At 39.0% G+C, this 16,729-nt stretch overlaps 1 protein-coding gene across 4 annotated transcripts in view; it reads right to left on the minus strand.

Annotated features, from left to right (window-relative positions):
* Positions 1–16,729, minus strand: part of ptprz1a (protein tyrosine phosphatase receptor type Z1a) — a 51,774-nt gene that overhangs the window by 13,547 nt on the left and 21,498 nt on the right. For 2 of the 4 annotated variants that reach the window (XM_026919205.3, XM_026919204.3), the window contains exons 4-13: positions 16,411–16,562; positions 15,852–15,947; positions 12,303–12,369; positions 12,019–12,176; positions 10,497–10,647; positions 8,419–8,603; positions 7,433–7,559; positions 4,999–5,039; positions 2,878–4,888; positions 1,344–1,488 (exon numbers count right to left, since the gene is read on the minus strand). In XM_026919205.3, coding sequence (XP_026775006.3) covers positions 1,344–1,488; positions 2,878–4,888; positions 4,999–5,039; positions 7,433–7,559; positions 8,419–8,603; positions 10,497–10,647; positions 12,019–12,176; positions 12,303–12,369; positions 15,852–15,947; positions 16,411–16,562 — 3,133 coding nt within the window. The remainder of the gene's footprint in view (positions 1–1,343; positions 1,489–2,877; positions 4,889–4,998; positions 5,040–7,432; positions 7,560–8,418; positions 8,604–10,496; positions 10,648–12,018; positions 12,177–12,302; positions 12,370–15,851; positions 15,948–16,410; positions 16,563–16,729) is intronic. The other 2 variants (XM_026919206.3, XM_026919207.3) reach the window with 2 other exon arrangements.

Below are 16,729 nucleotides of genomic sequence, written 5' to 3' on the forward strand. Positions count from 1 at the left end.
TTTAAAACATTATTATGGACTAGACACCATCTATAAGCCACTGTAAGCCAAGAATTACATGCTTTAAATGAGAAAAAGATGTTCAATCTAATCAACAAAAAGTCTTTAACAGAATCACAACCACCCAACAGATATTCTGATTAACTTGGACATCACTGCTCATAATAGCAACTTCTTGGAAGGGATTACAGGGGGATAACGTCTATCCAGATTAATCACTGACATTTGATGTCCTCAATGCTTGCCTCAAGTGTGCATCTGTCCACAACACAAATGAACACCATGTAAGTGCAGAGGAATAAGGAGTGGAACATACCACACACTGCTCAATTCCACCACCCACTGGGCCAACAAGACACACACACTTCAGGCCTTCTTAGACATAATCATCACAGGCCCTTTCTTCAGCACAAAGCCACAAACAACAGATCAGCATCTTGGAGATTTAATCACCAGCTACAAGATTAGTGACTTAATCTCACCCAGTCCCCATGGTGTAATAACACAAGTCAAACACAAACAATATGATGAGGACTGAAGAGCTCCAGCAGGAAGGGAAATGTACAGTCTCATGCAATTGAACTGTTTATACAGCGAAACCATGTACTTGATGGGATTGTAAAACTGCTTATTTCACAGTTGAAACATAATAGAGAGAAAAGTTAAGTTTAGGATTGTTTAGGATTGTTCTCAGTCATTTTGGAGCAAAATATCATCACCACCTCACTAGACGTGTACAGTGTCAGCCATACGACAGACAACATATGTCACATTACATGCCAGACATGTGCCCATTGCAGACACGCTCATTCCCATCCACATAAAAACACATTTCAGACTGAAGTCATTCACGTAGCCCCACTCTCAAGTGACCTTTATACACATCCTTCAGTGATCTGTGTTTGGGATCTTTGCTGAATGGTTTAGGATGGGAATGAGGACAAGTCACCAGGATTAAACCTCGTCTTAAACATCCACACTAACCATCACCCATCCGTTTCAAAACCCTCCCACATACTTATGATTATAGAATAATGACAAATTGATGGTGATCATCAACAGCAGTCTTTAGGAGGACATTAGACTTGCTATATAGATGTATAGCATAAAATTCTACATCAAATATGCTTATTATATTCAACACAAATTTAATTTATACATGAATGATACTTTTTTGAATTACTGTAGCTGTACTGTTTTGAATTATGTAACTATTGTTTAATTAAAATCCTCTTTTCCATTTCAAAATGTATCTTTTTTGTCATAGATCATTGTCAATTTCTCCATATACAGCACATGGTAGGATGCATAATAAGCCTTACAGCCCCATATATAAAATTCACCTCCAGTAGATGAGAATGCCAATTAGTATGATAAGGCAGAGGCAGGTGAGGGTCGAGACCACAGCCAGGGGAACCACAGCTTTCCTCTGATGCTCCACACTGGACACCAGACCCACCCAAGACTCATGACTACTGTTACTGGCATCTACAAGCAAGGGAAAGTAAAGCCTGATATGATGTAATGAAACAATATCAAACACATTAAAACAAACAATTTTTTTATTTATTAAACCAGGCAGGTCATTCAAGGCATTCCATAAAGACAAATCCAAAAAGTTATTTCAAATAGGTGATAGAGCATGGCGCATGCAATTAGGTACCTATAATCTAAACAAACCAAGAGACAAGACTTACCTTGTAGTTTAATTCAAAATAAGCTGTTTCTTTAACTCACAGATATCTATACTATACTATACTATACTAGTCTGAACATTAAGATAGATAAATAGGAATATTACAGATTTACTTATGTTAAGCAATGTTGATCATGATTAAGCATTATGTTATGCTGAGCTAAATGTGATTTAATTTAAATTAAATGATCTGAGAACACAGAGGTTATTAGTCGCTATATTAGCTATTAGTTCTTATATGTATACAGCACTGACCAGACCAGAATTAAAGTCCCAGAATTTTACACTTCTAATAAATGCTTGCAATAACCCTGTTTTTTATATAATTATTCATATTACTATATCACCATGTAACATATTTTTACTAGAAGAGTATTTGCAAAAATCATGAATTAATAGGCTGGTTCACAGCTCATGGGCTCCTAGAAGAGACTGAGAGATTAGGACCTAACCCTAACCTACAAAGTGCACGACCCCTTCAGTAGAACACAGAGAGAATGGCACCAGCTGTAGCCTACTGATGTGTCAGAGCAGGACTTCTACTGCTCTCTACTGGACAAACATTGGCATGGCTTGTGTATTTCACCAGCAGCACTGAAGCAGAATAAATAGCAGTGGATATTTTGAGTCTTGGCCAAAACGCAGCAGGTATAATAATGGGAAAATTAAGATTGAAAATGCTAAAAATGATAAAAGCTGCAAATCCATTACTTTTAACATTTAACTCTGAGGTACAAAATGTACTTTAAACATTATCAGAGGCCTTTCTGTTTTTTAGACAATGACATCTGGAAGGTCATGCTTGGGGGTATTGTGGAGAAAAAGCACACAGAACAAAAAAAAGTGAATTAGGGATTAACATAAGCAATGTGATGATGGCTGTGGGACTGTCAGGTTGAGATGTGAATTTTGGCTAGTTCTTTAGGTCAGTAGAACAAAGCAAGTCAGTATATGTGATGTCCTTAGTTATGGAAATGCTAACAAAACCTCCATACCTCCATACCAAAGCCATACCTGACTCATACGCCACTATGTAATACTTTTTCTGGGGATTTGTACTTTGCAGCCAAGACAAGTTTATGGCAAAAAAAATTCCATATTAAGAAAGACGTTGATTCTGCTAGTGGTTTTAATCCACTGGAGCCCCTTGAGAGTTGATTAGCAGATGGCGGTATTTTTACCTTCCACTGGTTCTTCCTTTGAGTCTCTGTCAGCACGCTCTGGGATACTGAAATCAGAGGACGTCTCATTATCTGTGAGGCTCTCTCCTGATCCGCTATTTTCTTCCTCCACACCACCCAGAGCCAAGGGTGGGCTGGGGCGCAGGGAAACACCAAATATGGTACCCTCTCTCTCTGTCACATTCTCACTCTCAAAATAGAAGGATGAAGAGTGTTCCTCCAACTCCAGCTCCTCCGCTAGTGCTTCAATGGGGAAGATACTGGGTGAGGAAGGAGCAGGACTCCCATCTCCTGAAGCTGAGCTCTGAGCCCAATCTTGATCCACCACCCAGCCTGAGGCACTGCTGTCCAGAAACCCATCAGCTGAGTGTGTGAGTAATGAGGTAGCCTCGGGGATTGAGGTTGGGAACACTGTGGGGGGCTCCAAGGGAGCAGAGCCTCCCAGGACCTGGGAACTTTCACTGATGTCATTGATGCTGGCTGTAACAGAGAATTGCAGGTCACTAGAAGGCTCAATGTGAGGAGATAGGCCCCAGTTTGGTGCACTGAACCCATCAGCACCAACAGTAGAGAAAGACTGAAATGAATGGCCCTCTACTACACTAGACATGTCACTTGCTGATGAGGAGGGCATTAGGTAAAAAGACTGGGAATACATAGAACTTGAAATATGTGATGAGATGCAAGGGGCATCGCCACTTTGCCCAATGGTGAGCGGTACCACAGAAAAATCAGTCCACTCCAACACACTATCTGAGAGAGAGGAGGTGAAGAAAGAAGAGTAGTCACTAGAAAAGGCACCCGATGGCTGCAGAGATGGAGAGACAGTGCTAGGAATCTCTGAGTTGAACCAAACAGAAAGCTCAGAGTCAGTCAAGTTGGGTAATGTTTGAAGGGGGAGAGTACTGTTACGCAGGGTGAAGCCTGAGGCTGACCCAGACAACATGTCACCATCATCACCATCATCACCACTAGAGACAGTTTCCACATCCCAATAAGACACAGAACTGGAGGGAGAGCTGGACAGTGCAGGGCTGGAGAGGAAGTGGGGGACAGACGGTGTAGTATACGGGATGTCCCAGTCTGGGGTAGACACAGACTCAAACAACATAGAGCTAGCGGGGATGGACACAGGAATAGCATGCAGGCAGAGCTGGGAGTCACACACAGGGGTTGCAGTGAGAGAGTCCTCACCATTGAACTCTGGTGAGAGAACACCACTGGAGGAAGTGGTAGTCGTGAGGAGAGGCACAGTGGGAGTTGTAGTTTGCACTTGGACCACTGTGGGGAGGAAGGAGGAAGCTGGATCTGTAGCAGTAATAGAGCTCTCCCCATAGCCATGTGAGTCAGTGAACTCCCCCTCCTCTGCCACTGAGGTTGAAGTGGCTTCTGCGTCATGTGGACTAATTTTTACTCTACGACCCACAGAGCTGTCACTGAGATCACTGTCTTCTGAGACCACACTTGGTGCCACGCTGCTATAATCTGATTCAGAAGTGAGTAAATCTGTGATAAAATTAGTTGCAGGGGTCATGGTGGTAGGTTGGGCAGGGGGTTTTTCTATAATGTCTTGATCACGGTTTTCAGTGGGTGCTGGGGTTGTTTTAATATCAAAGACTGGAGGAACAGCCTGCTCTGCTGTTGTAAATTTGAAAGTATTAATAGGTGTATAATGGGTAGTCTGTTTAACTGGAATGTCCTGGTAATGGTTTTCGGTGGATGTTGGGGTGGTTTTAATATCGAAGACTGGAGGAACAGGCTGTTTTGTTTTAGTAAAGCTGACAGTAGTCAATGCAGTAGTAGGGGTCATGGTGGCAGGTTGGGATGTGTGTTTTACAGAAACACCCTGATAACGATTTTCAGTAAGTATTTGGGTTGTATTTTCGCCAAATAATGGAGGGACATGGCGCTCAGTTGTAGTAAAACTGGGGCGGGTTGTAGTGGTTTGCACCGGATAGGGTGCCTGATTTGAGTCAGGCTGGACCCACAAGGGGGTGCTCAGATAGTCCTCCTGAGAAAGAGAGAAAAGAGATGGGTAAGGTGTTCAGTAGAGTCCTGAATTAAGCTACTGCTCTTTATTTATACTACTGCTTTGTACTATAGCTATTGCTCTTTAGTTACCTCTTCATCAGATTCAAAGGGGTCAGGGTCAGGGTCTGTTTCTGAAAGAAAATCAAAAGTAAAATAATGTGTCAATATTGTGTATTTGTAGACCTATCGCACCTCAATCAACAGATGCAAGGTGACTGAGAATAAATCCTTAGAATGTAAAACTGTAAGTAAAACATCTCCAATATTTTTTTATGACAATGGACAAGCTACTGTTGTATATATCAACAAGCAGTAAAACAGAAAGTTACATCTTCATTTTGATCTTTAGAAACAGATTTTAAGGAAAGGCATATATACAAATTGGAAAGCTTTTAGTTTGGTCATTAACTCGCAAAAATGAAACTATGCTCATGACCAAATATCAGCCTCATACATCTGGATATGTGAAGCATACATGCTCACAAACTGGTTTATGAGAGTTCCCTTCTCCACACTACTCCACAAAATCATTTTTTTCCTGAATTAGATGCTGATGATTGTTCAGTGTTCAAAATGACTTGAGACTTAATAATCCATATTTTAAAAACCTGGGTCAAATGTAAGTTTTGTGTGTATCAATTTTAATTTGTTGAATTTGCAAATTGAAGTAACATAATTGAAGAAAAGCAAAGGAAAGTATTGCAGGCCAGAAAATTGAGCATTTCAGGTCACACAGCAAAACAAACAGTAAAAAAAGATATTCTATGGCAGATAACAGGTTGATAATCACCAGGGCACAAAGGAAACTGGACACTCTCATGCACCAGAATGGCTCCACATACACAGCAAGCAGAGAAATGGTAAGCTCCTACTGCTCATCTTACCTTCTGAGTAAGAGCAACTAACACAAAATGGTAGAAATTATTCCAGCATTTTTTATGATTTAGGCATCAGAATTATTTGTGAAGTGTGTACTGAATATGCATCTACTACTAAAAGACAAGGATGCTTCAATGGATGCTCAGATTAGCAATTACAATAGTAATGGCAAAAGAACAAGAAAAAAATGCTATTCACATTAAAGTGCATGGTTTTGCAAAATGAGAACACACTCATCCATAGACACATTCATAGAAATATGATGCATGGAATTTTTTATGCAATACAGATTAGTTTATTATAAACAGTAGTGATACAGATTCTCAACATTTCAGTGCATTGACAAAAATTGTGAGAATGTTAAACCGTCTCTGTAAAAATGAAGGTATGCTTGTATAATGAATGACAAGTCATGGTCTGCATAGGAGGCATAGAAAAGCACATAAGAATGCACTGAAAAAAAATGGAAGAGAAACACCATACTGTGCAAACCTTAGGCAGGGTATGCACATAAAATACAAAGGTTCTGAGGACACTGAAAATGGCAATGCACAGAGAAACAGAGGCGGAACAAAAGCAACTCTAAAATAGATTAAAAAGGAATGCAAAGTTTAATCAAGTAGAAAACTATTTAAAAAAAAACCCAGAATAACAGAAATCAGCAAAGGACCATTAAAAATATAAAAACAACAACAGTAAAACAGCAACAACAACAACAACAACAACAACCGCGTAAGTCTAAACAAGCCTATGGCTTTTTAAAAGTTTGACACAGTTTGTATTGATCAAGCTTAATAGTTACTGTGCATTTAAATAGTAATACTAAAGAACTAGTGCAATATAATGTAGAAAAAGTGCTTGCTTTTTATAATTGGGAAATCTGGGAATCAAACTTTGATTTTTCAGTTTGATTTTTGATTCAGTAACCCAGTAATTAAGCACACTGTAATCTGGAGACATAGTCTGGAGACACTGGAAATAATAGTGATGTAGTAAGTACTTCAGATTAATGTTAAGGTTAACATGTGCCTACTGGCAGAGGTTGTGCATCAGGACTACAAAAAAAACAGCAGGAGCAGGTGGCTTTTACTTTCATGAGGGCAGGAGTGGGCAGTCAGATATGAGCTTGCAAGACAAACAAATGCCATGTTCATTAACATGAGAGCGTGTATGGTGTTCATGTGGCGATGTACAACACATTTACCATGCTCATTCATTCACCTTTCACCTGGTCAGGGTCACAGTAGTTACAATTACAAATTGGTTTATATTTTGGGAAATAGAACCAACTTAGTATGTTAGGATTTATCATATTCAGGTGCGAACAAAAACAATGACTGTCAGAATTCCCTCAGGGTCAGGCATTACTGAAAAGGCTCGAGTATACCTCTACCTCCCAGTATCAAAATACAGTACAATGCTGTGGTTAAATCAACAAGGTGATTGTCATTTAAAACATGGAACTTTAAATGTTAACTAGCACTGATCTTTATACTGGTCCCTAATACCATTATATACTATAAGGGAAATGATTGGCAGTATGGAGCATCTGCACACATCTGTGGTTTTTGCTAGTTTTCAGAACACTACCGTATGCAAACTCAGTCTCAATAGAGACGAGAGCGACGGGTGTGGATGCTCTTACCAGGGTCAATCACGGGTATGTCCACTATCAGCTGATCACTCTGACGCCCATACAGACCATTAGTGCACACAGCCACCACCTGCACCACATAGCTGGTGTTGGCCTCTAGGTCCTGGATGATGGCTCCCTGTGACAAAAACAAAGAAGACATAAATACAGCATGTCCATCTGTAGACTTTTAACATGGAAAATAATGCCTGTAAAACCACTGGAACTATGTTTATATTCAACACTTCAGACTATAATGCAAAATTATCCGTATTACATTGTCCTAAATACAATATATGGCCAAAAGTATGTGGACGCCTGACCATCACACCCATATGTGGCTCTTCCCCAAACTGTTGCCCAAACTGTCCCAAAAGTTGGAAGCGCATAGCTGTATAGAATGTCTTTGTATACTGTAGCATTGAGATTTCACTGGAACTAAGGAGCCCAAACCTGTTCCAGCATGACAATGCCTCTGTGCACAAAGCGAGCTCCACAGAGATATAGGTGGTGTGGAAAAACATGAGTGGCCTGCACATAGTCCTGACCTCAACATCACGGAACACCTTTGGGATGAACTGGCATACTGACTGAGTGCCAGGCCTCCTCGCTCGACCTCACTAATGCTCTTGAGGCTGAATGAGCAAATCCCCACAATCACATTCCAAAATCTCATAGAAAGCCTTCCCAGAAAAGTAGAGATTATTATGGGGACTAAATCTGGAATGGAATGTTCAACAAGCAAATATAGGCATGATTGTTCAGCTGTCCACATACTTTTGGCTATATAGTGTACTTTTGTTCTGATGTAACAGAAAGACAACCCTTGTGTGTAGTATCATTGGTAATATAGTTTAAGTGTATAAATAGTATAAGTTTCAGACTGTGTACTTTTCGTTAAATACATTCATTTGTTTAATGTATAGTGTAATAGTATAGTATAGTTTAATTCATGTATAGTTTAATTAGTTTAAATTAATTTATGTAATGTATTGTACCACATCCTGGTCTCCGTCAGTAAGGTACTCAAGCGTAGGCGGATCATCTCCTTGTGCCTGCCGGTAGGTAACTGAGTATTTCTCTATGTTTGCATCATACACAGCCCGCGGCCTCTCCCACATCACTAGCAGACCTGTGTAGTTGTATGGATATGCCTGCACATTCTCTGGCTCTGAGCTACAAACTGCAAAAGACCAGCACACACACTCTCACAAACCATATTTAGAAATAGTCTATAAAAGCAATATTATGTAGAACTGTTTTGGCTTAGCCACTATGTTTTCTATGGGTGTTTATCAAAAATAATATGGGTCTCAGGCTAATAAATTATTGATAAATTATTTTTCACTATGTATTTCATTTCAACATAATGTCACTTTAACAGATGCATGAAAACAGGAGGTGTTTTTTTTGTACATTCATTTCTCTCGTTCACACACTGTTGGTCCTAGCACATGGTGACCTTAGCATGGAGGGCATTCTTCACCATCTGTGCTCAGCATCTGAGACTGAACACCTCTAAAAAAAACAGCACTCAGACACACTGATGGGAACAGATTAAAGCAGATTAGTCTGGTATACCAACTGCACAGACTAAAATGCTAATTTTGTTAGTTTTTAGCAAAGCTGCTGAGCATACTATGCTTTGATAAGTCATTCACTCAATCAAGCCTTGCAAAATTTGAGAAATGAATATATAATAAGTACTAACTGATCCATTTGAACACCAGAGGGCAGAATGTGGCCACACAATAGATCACTTTCAAAGTACAATTTACTGTTATTACAAGGCCATCTAAAGAAAATGCAACATTTTCACTGCAAAATTTTTAATTTGCTACTGATAATATAAATGTATAGGGCATAATATATAGCAAACTGTATAGCAAAATGTAAAAACGCTACACTCCCTCAAAACACACACAACCTTCACTGTAAATAATAAAAGGCCGTTTTATCATTATCCAAGAACGGACTGTCATTTAAAAAAAATACAAAGATAAAATTCTTGGCAGCTTGGTGGGGATTGAATAATTCAAACTCCCATCAATAATGAGAAGACGTCAGACCTATGCAGGCATAAAGGGCAAACTCAGAGACAGTTACCTGGCAACACAAATGTCTACCGAGAGACACACATACAGAGAGATGTTAAAGAGTAGGAGACAAACCACATTACTTAGAGAGTGGGAAGTGGAGGGCGCTGAGTTTTCTCACACTGATACAGATGCACCGTCCAAAGAGAGAGGACAGAATGTGTCCATAATTCCTGCTGTGCTGGACTTAGGCCTTAGGTCTGTGTATACAGCCTGCTAGCTCAAGTGCTTGCAAAAAGAGCAAATTCTCTTGCTAAAGCATTAAACCTTTAATATTATATCTACTTGAGAGAAATCATACATGATGTTTGACAGTAGAGCTACAGCTTCATGTTCATCATATACATGTTCAATGAAGTTTTTCTTTTTTTTTGAAAAGCTAAAAAAAGACATCTAAAGCATAGCACTGTCATATTAACAATGGTTCTTGTCCTCTGGGAACTGGGAACAGACAATGCCACATCATAGCCACCAACATAATCAAATTAAGCACTTATTATTTCAATGAGGTTAACAGGACAATACTCCACAGTGTTCAAGCAAACTATATCAGAGTATTAGCAACTGCATTCAGTCTTCCAGTAAAGAGCTTACACCGAAAATACATTTACTGGCAAGAATAATGACATAATACCATCATTAAATCTGATAAAAATATTGCACTGCAACGCACACTTAATACACTCGTTCAGTCAAAGTTTAAAGTATAAGAGAAAGTCAAAAAGGCTATGACAGATTACAGATAACTGCTTGTAAACAGGCCAGAGTTCATTCTTTTCCTAGAGAAAAGCCTAAAGCCTAAAGCGCAGGCTTACTTTCAAAAAAGGAGCCATCTTTAATTGCACTTGGTTTGACGTTTTTAATCAGACTCCTCAATGGAAAATTCTGCTTATATTTTTTTATATGTTTGTTCAAAGCTGAGAGCCCAGTATGTTTCTGAGTATGAGTATGTGTCAGTGTGTGTGGGTGTGTGTACATACTGGGTGTGAGGATCTCTTCAGTGCCGGTGTATGAAGAATAGACCTGGCCCATGAACTGAGGTTGCTGCTCTCTGTAGTTATTCTGCAGGTAGTCCATCAGCATCACATAGCCGGCCTGCTGCATTGTCATCACCTCACAGAACATCTCCAACTGCAGTGGCAAAACAGCACACAAACATTCATAGCATAAACTCAGGTCTGTGGCTACTGAGTACAAAAGTCTGAGAGATGAGACATGAGGCAGTCTTTTATCAAATGTCATTAATGTCCATACAGTTTGCAGATGACGTATGACATAGTATTTGCAATAAATACCTTTGACACAGCTATCTTTCCCTTTCTTCTTCTCATCTCATACATACCTTCTTATTTGTTGCAAAACTAAATCATAAATCACTTTGTGACTTTGCTAAAAGGTTTCAGCATGCGTGTTCTCACGCACAAGGTATCCAGGTGATTCTCATGACACTTGCCACCCAAGGCAGTTACTGTATATGGTGTTCATAGAACCGCAGTTAAACAAGTAGCGTCTGTTTTGACGAAAACCTTTTTTTGGCTTGAATTATCAACAAATAGCTTACAAGGCACCAAATGATTTTCTAAAGCCTAATAACAGATCTTTTCTTCACAGGGGGGATTAAATGATTTTCACAGCCTGCAGTGATAGAACGTGATTTCAAATCTGTTTCTGCGGTGAACCACAAAATACCTGGAAGTTTTATTTTTTACCACACCACTCCGACAGCTCACAAAACAAATCTTAAATTTAAATAACCTGTTGTTAAATTGCTGCTTTATCATTATTTTTCAGATCTAAGAGATACGTCAAGAACAAGACTTTTTTTTTTTCATGTTTACATGGTTGGATCCAGGAATATGTTCCAGTGAATTTAAAAAAAATAAATAAATAAAATAAACAACCAGAATAATTATTTTAGTAGCAGAAACGCACAATCCTGTCTGTTTGCTTGGACAAGACCCTGCCTGACTTGACATGCCTGAACACTGACTTATTCTATATTCAACTTTACTCAAACGTCCAGTCTGCCCGAGATTTAATGTGTCTGAGACAAAGTGCATCGCTGTCTGCTATTATGTGTTGTTTTGAATAGGATAGGACCCACCCGTACTTTACTTTTTTCTTGCAAAAGCTTTCAAGCCTTCAGTTTCGTCTCATTCAGTAATGTCATGTGTCTACTTGTACATTACTTAAGGGAAATAGCCCGAGGTTTAAATGACACACAGCAGAAAGAAAGAGGCTTCAACTATTTACATCCTTTTGATCTTGGTAATCCTACCCTCACCCACTCCTATACCCGGTAATGACAGTGTACTTTTGAACGTAAGACACAGTAATGTCACATTCAGAACTGGTTTTTAAAAAGTTCAAACACATTAGCATTTAGTGCTAATGTGAAAGTCAGAGTATCAAATACCAAAACCTCAAGTAAACAGAGACATTTCAGGTTGTAAGGGAATGTCAAACATTGCGATTTGCCTTGGCGTAGTAAAGTGATCTCACCTGCGCTTCAGAGATGGCCACTGTGTTTTTAAAGATAATCCACTCCACAGTCTCATGGCAAGGAGGAGATGTGAGCGAACCATTATAGATGAAGTACTTCTCCGTGGAGTTGGGCAAGAGGCCTTGTAGGATGAATGGAGATACACTACTACTTTTTCCTGAAGAAAAGATGTCACATAATGGATCCTTTTTCAACTATATATAATTCAGCGCGTGGTAGCGTTTGACGAGTAGAAGATGAGTGGCTGGTTAGTAGTGTTAACATTGAATTAAAATGTACATACCATATCTGCTGACACTGTTGACTGCATCAATGATGGCTTCATAGTTTTCATTATCTTCAAGACTTGCCTGTGAGATTTCACAAGTGCAACTTTTGACACAAGATTTTTAAAAAAAAAAAAAAACACCATAAAAAAAAAACATTACATGCACTAAAGAACAGGCAGGTATGTATTGCTGTTCTCTATGTCTCTGCAGGATATGTGGCATTGTGTGCTGTCTCTGAACCTCCCCCATAACCTCAACTGCTGGGTGTAATTGCCCTCAGTAGCCTAAGGTTGGATTTAACAGGTGAGTCATTGCACCTGGAACTTACTACACTATGCTTGGAATGGTGAACTTAAAGTCTGTCAAAAATGATGTCAATAATATTTTTGGTACATATTTTTTGTACATATATCATAATATTTTAACAAAATTAATATACAGAATACTTCATATCTAGAAAGTAGTGATTAAGGAAAAATCCTTTAAGTCCTCTAAGTTGCAAGGTGGATCCTCTATGGATCAGACTTGTTTGTCCATCACACCCCACAGATGCTCGATCGGATTGAGATCTGGGCAATTTGGAGGACATGTCAACACCTTGAACTCTTTGTCATGTTCCTCAATCCATTCTTGAACATTTTTTGCAGTGTGGCAGGGTGCATTATCCTGCTGAAAGAGGCCACTACCATTAGGGAATACCGTTGCCATGAAGTACACCTCGGTCTGCAACAATGTTTAGGTAGGTGGTACATGTCAAAATAACAACCACATGAATGTCAGGATCCAGGGTTTCCCTGCAGAACATTGCCCAGAGCATCACACTGCCTCTGCCAGCTTGCCTTCTTCCCATATTGCATCCTGGTGCCATCTCTTCCCCATTTTTCCTGTTTCCAACACATCAACTTTAAGAACTGACTGTTCACTTGCTGCCTAACATACCCCACCCCTTGACAGGTGCCATTGTAATGAGATAATCAATGTTATTCACTTCTACCTGTCAGTGGTTTTAATGTTATGGCTGATCTGTCTATATTTTATACTTATATAATACTTTATTGACAACATATGAATGAACAGTAACGTACTGTATACAACACAGAAAAAAAGGCAAATTAAAAACGTGTCAGCATTCAGACCCCAGGGAATCACACATGTACACACAAGCATACTCCCTATCTTTAAAAACCTCATGTGTGATCTAAATCATCCAGTTTATCCACATAGATAACATGTTCGTACAAGTCATAGATTCAGGCTACTGCACAAAATACACAGAGTAAACACATGTACACAGGCTAAACTGTAAAGAGGGTGGGAAGGATGCTTCTGTTTGGAAATATTTCTGCTAGTGAGCCTTTGTAATCAGGCCAGGAAAGACATGCTGAATAAATGGGACAAACAAATGAACTGACTGACTCATATATGATCATATCTTATTATTATAATATATTATATTTCTTTTCTATATTATATAGACAGAGATATTTGCTGCGTGTGCCTCGAAGAGATACAAAACAGATAATATCCTTTCAATTTTAGGAAAAGGCAGAACTAGGTTATATGCCAGCTTTTTTGTCCTATAAAATTCTATTGCAAGCTACTTATGGAAGAACATTTCTGTGAGATAAGCTGTGTCATTTACCACAATGAGAATTAATCTAATGTCTAGGAGTGCACACATCTAGAGAGAATTCGGACTTGAGTCCCAAACCACACAATGAACACTAAGTAGTGTGCAGTGAATGATAATGATAACAACAGTGTAATGAAAACCTATTAAGTCAGTAGTATGTGGTTTAGGAGACAGTCCAAGTATTTACGAAGATATAATTATCTGCTGCATTTCCTCAGTATAACTAAAAAAAAAACTACTGTGTACATCATTGTGACTGGCATAGTTAGTGTGTGTCAGGTGAAAAAGCAAATCCTCTCAGTTGCTCTGCTGTAATTTCACAGAGTGCTGTTGGAACTGGACCCTGCGTGTCTCTGATGCCAGAAGATGTGAAATCTAGCTTGCTATCTAAAATACAATGTAGAAAAGAAAACTATCACATAATTTCTGACTGCTGTATTTTATGTAATTTGTGTATATAATCTGTTCTCCAGTGTGTCAAAAACATTACACACAAGCCAGTGGTAACACACTAGCTGAAACACAGAGCACTAGGGGCCATATTCAGAGTTGGGTTAAGCACATGTATTGAGCAGTTATTACCTCAAGTAGTGAGCAGTTATTAGAGAAATTGCGCACATTGGCATCGACCTCAGGCACGACCACACACTTGCATGCTAGTCAGATAGCTGCATGTGAGTTTCACAAACAGGGCAGTGTTTGCCAAACACAGAGTCCTGTCTTAGTAATACTTCACTCTTGACTTAAGTAGATTTTTCTTGATGTCAGCTTGAGCAAGGAGCATTATTAATTCCAGCGCCACTGTCTGACAATTTGATATAACCACAATATGCCACCCAGAAATTCATGTTTTGGTCTGTAAAAAGAACTAAGGAATGTCATTCAAGGGCAATATTAAATACATAAATATGACACTATGAATTAATTAATAGTATCATCCCTGTCCATGGAAAGATTTTTTTTTAAGATTTAAGACAGAATCTTAACCATAGACATCTCAAGGACTGAATTTTATGTCAATAAAATTATGAACTATACTTACGGAAAGTGAGCTGTAATGATAGCAGATGAGTGCTTGATCTGATTTTCCTTTAAACCGTAGGCATTTAATGGCCTTGATTTAATATCTTGTGGCCATGTTAAATTGTATGCACAAAAAATGTATGCATTTATGTAACCTTTATTTAACCAGGATAAAAAACTCATTGAGATAAAATCTCTTTTACAAGAGCGACTTAGCCAAGAAGGCATGACGGAAGACAAATATTTAGGTAACAAGCCACATACTGATTTATAAATAAAACAGTACCAGTGTAAGCGCCGTCATAAGTTCAGAGGTTGCAGTTCAGCCTTTGTATAAAAAATAAAATAAATTTTGTTCATGGCCTGTCCAGTCACTTGCTGCAACTCACAAGTGTAGCTACAGCATTTTCACCCCTGCCTGTGCTTCCTACCAAACTAGAAGACAAATTAATTCCTCAACTGTTCATCAAGAAAAAACTCCACCACACCTGACACACCTGACTCCATTTCCTCCACCTCCACCACACCTCCTCCACCACACCTGACTCCATATTATAATATCAGACTAATCCCATTCGTTTTGTTTATACTCTCACTCTTTCTCTTCCCTGATTGGCTGCCTTGTTGCCATGTGGTTGCACTTCTTTCATGCCTAGAGTTGGGGCATGATGACATTTGACATATCTGAGTTGGCATATGACTGCTTGGAATATATATGTGTACAAATTTCCTGCCAGTTCTCACCCGACACAGTAACTGTGAACTACTATTAAAGACTTGTCAGTGTGATTTACAGCAGCTCAGGAAGATCAAAATTTAAAGTAAAAAAAAATATGTTCTGTAGCTTTAATGACACATGGACATAGTAGTCCACAAACATTCACAGACAAAGAACATTAGCACTCACCTCAAACAACACAGCAAGAGCAGTAATCTGTCCTGCAGACATCAGCGCATCATCGATAGATTGATGACGATGGGCTTCATAACAATATATCTGCATCTGTATACATATGCATGTACTTATCACACTTCATTCCACACAAACTCAATCATCTAAAGCTTATACACTATTACATAACATACACAGCATGATAGCAAGTCCCTTCATATAAACAGTTTGTAAAAAAAATTATCATTGTGGATCTATGGATGTCAGTTCTTTGTCCAAATTCAGACGGTTTGAAAGTGTAGTTTATAAGTGTTTCTAGTCCTATAATAATCATATAATTTCAAACACACCATAGAAGAATAGGAGGGCAGTGAAATTGGTTGCGGGAAAGGTGTTTTCATAGCAATTGCAAGTTACCTCTCATATATCAGTGGGCTCTAAAAATTACAGACTGCTCCTTTAAGATTTTCCAGGAACCACTATAAAGAACAGTGCACTCCAAAAAAGCACTATGACACACAAAGTATGGGGATGATAAAAAGAATGAAAAAATCAAAAGAAGGCTTTCTCTTACCTCCAAGGGGAATTTGACTCCATTGAGGCCATGCTCAGAGCCATCAGAGGAGGCATTGCAGCGGCCCCAGTGAAAAGTAATGCGGCCCACCCTAAAGGTGGACCTCAACCCCCCTCCACTTACATTGAATTCACCACCCACATCTATTGTCACTGGAAAGAGACAGTGAGTCCATCATATAAATGCTCACAAAAGGTAAAGCTCTTACAATGCCTTCAAAGGCCAAGGTAATCATAAAAATACTTTTAAAGCTTTAACAGAATGTCATTCTCAGTACTGAGAAAGGTACTGCATATTTGCCACAAGGTCATAATGTCCT

This window comes from Pangasianodon hypophthalmus, chromosome 9 (assembly GCF_027358585.1).
Source record: "Pangasianodon hypophthalmus isolate fPanHyp1 chromosome 9, fPanHyp1.pri, whole genome shotgun sequence".
NCBI classification, from domain to species: Eukaryota; Metazoa; Chordata; class Actinopteri; order Siluriformes; family Pangasiidae; genus Pangasianodon; species Pangasianodon hypophthalmus.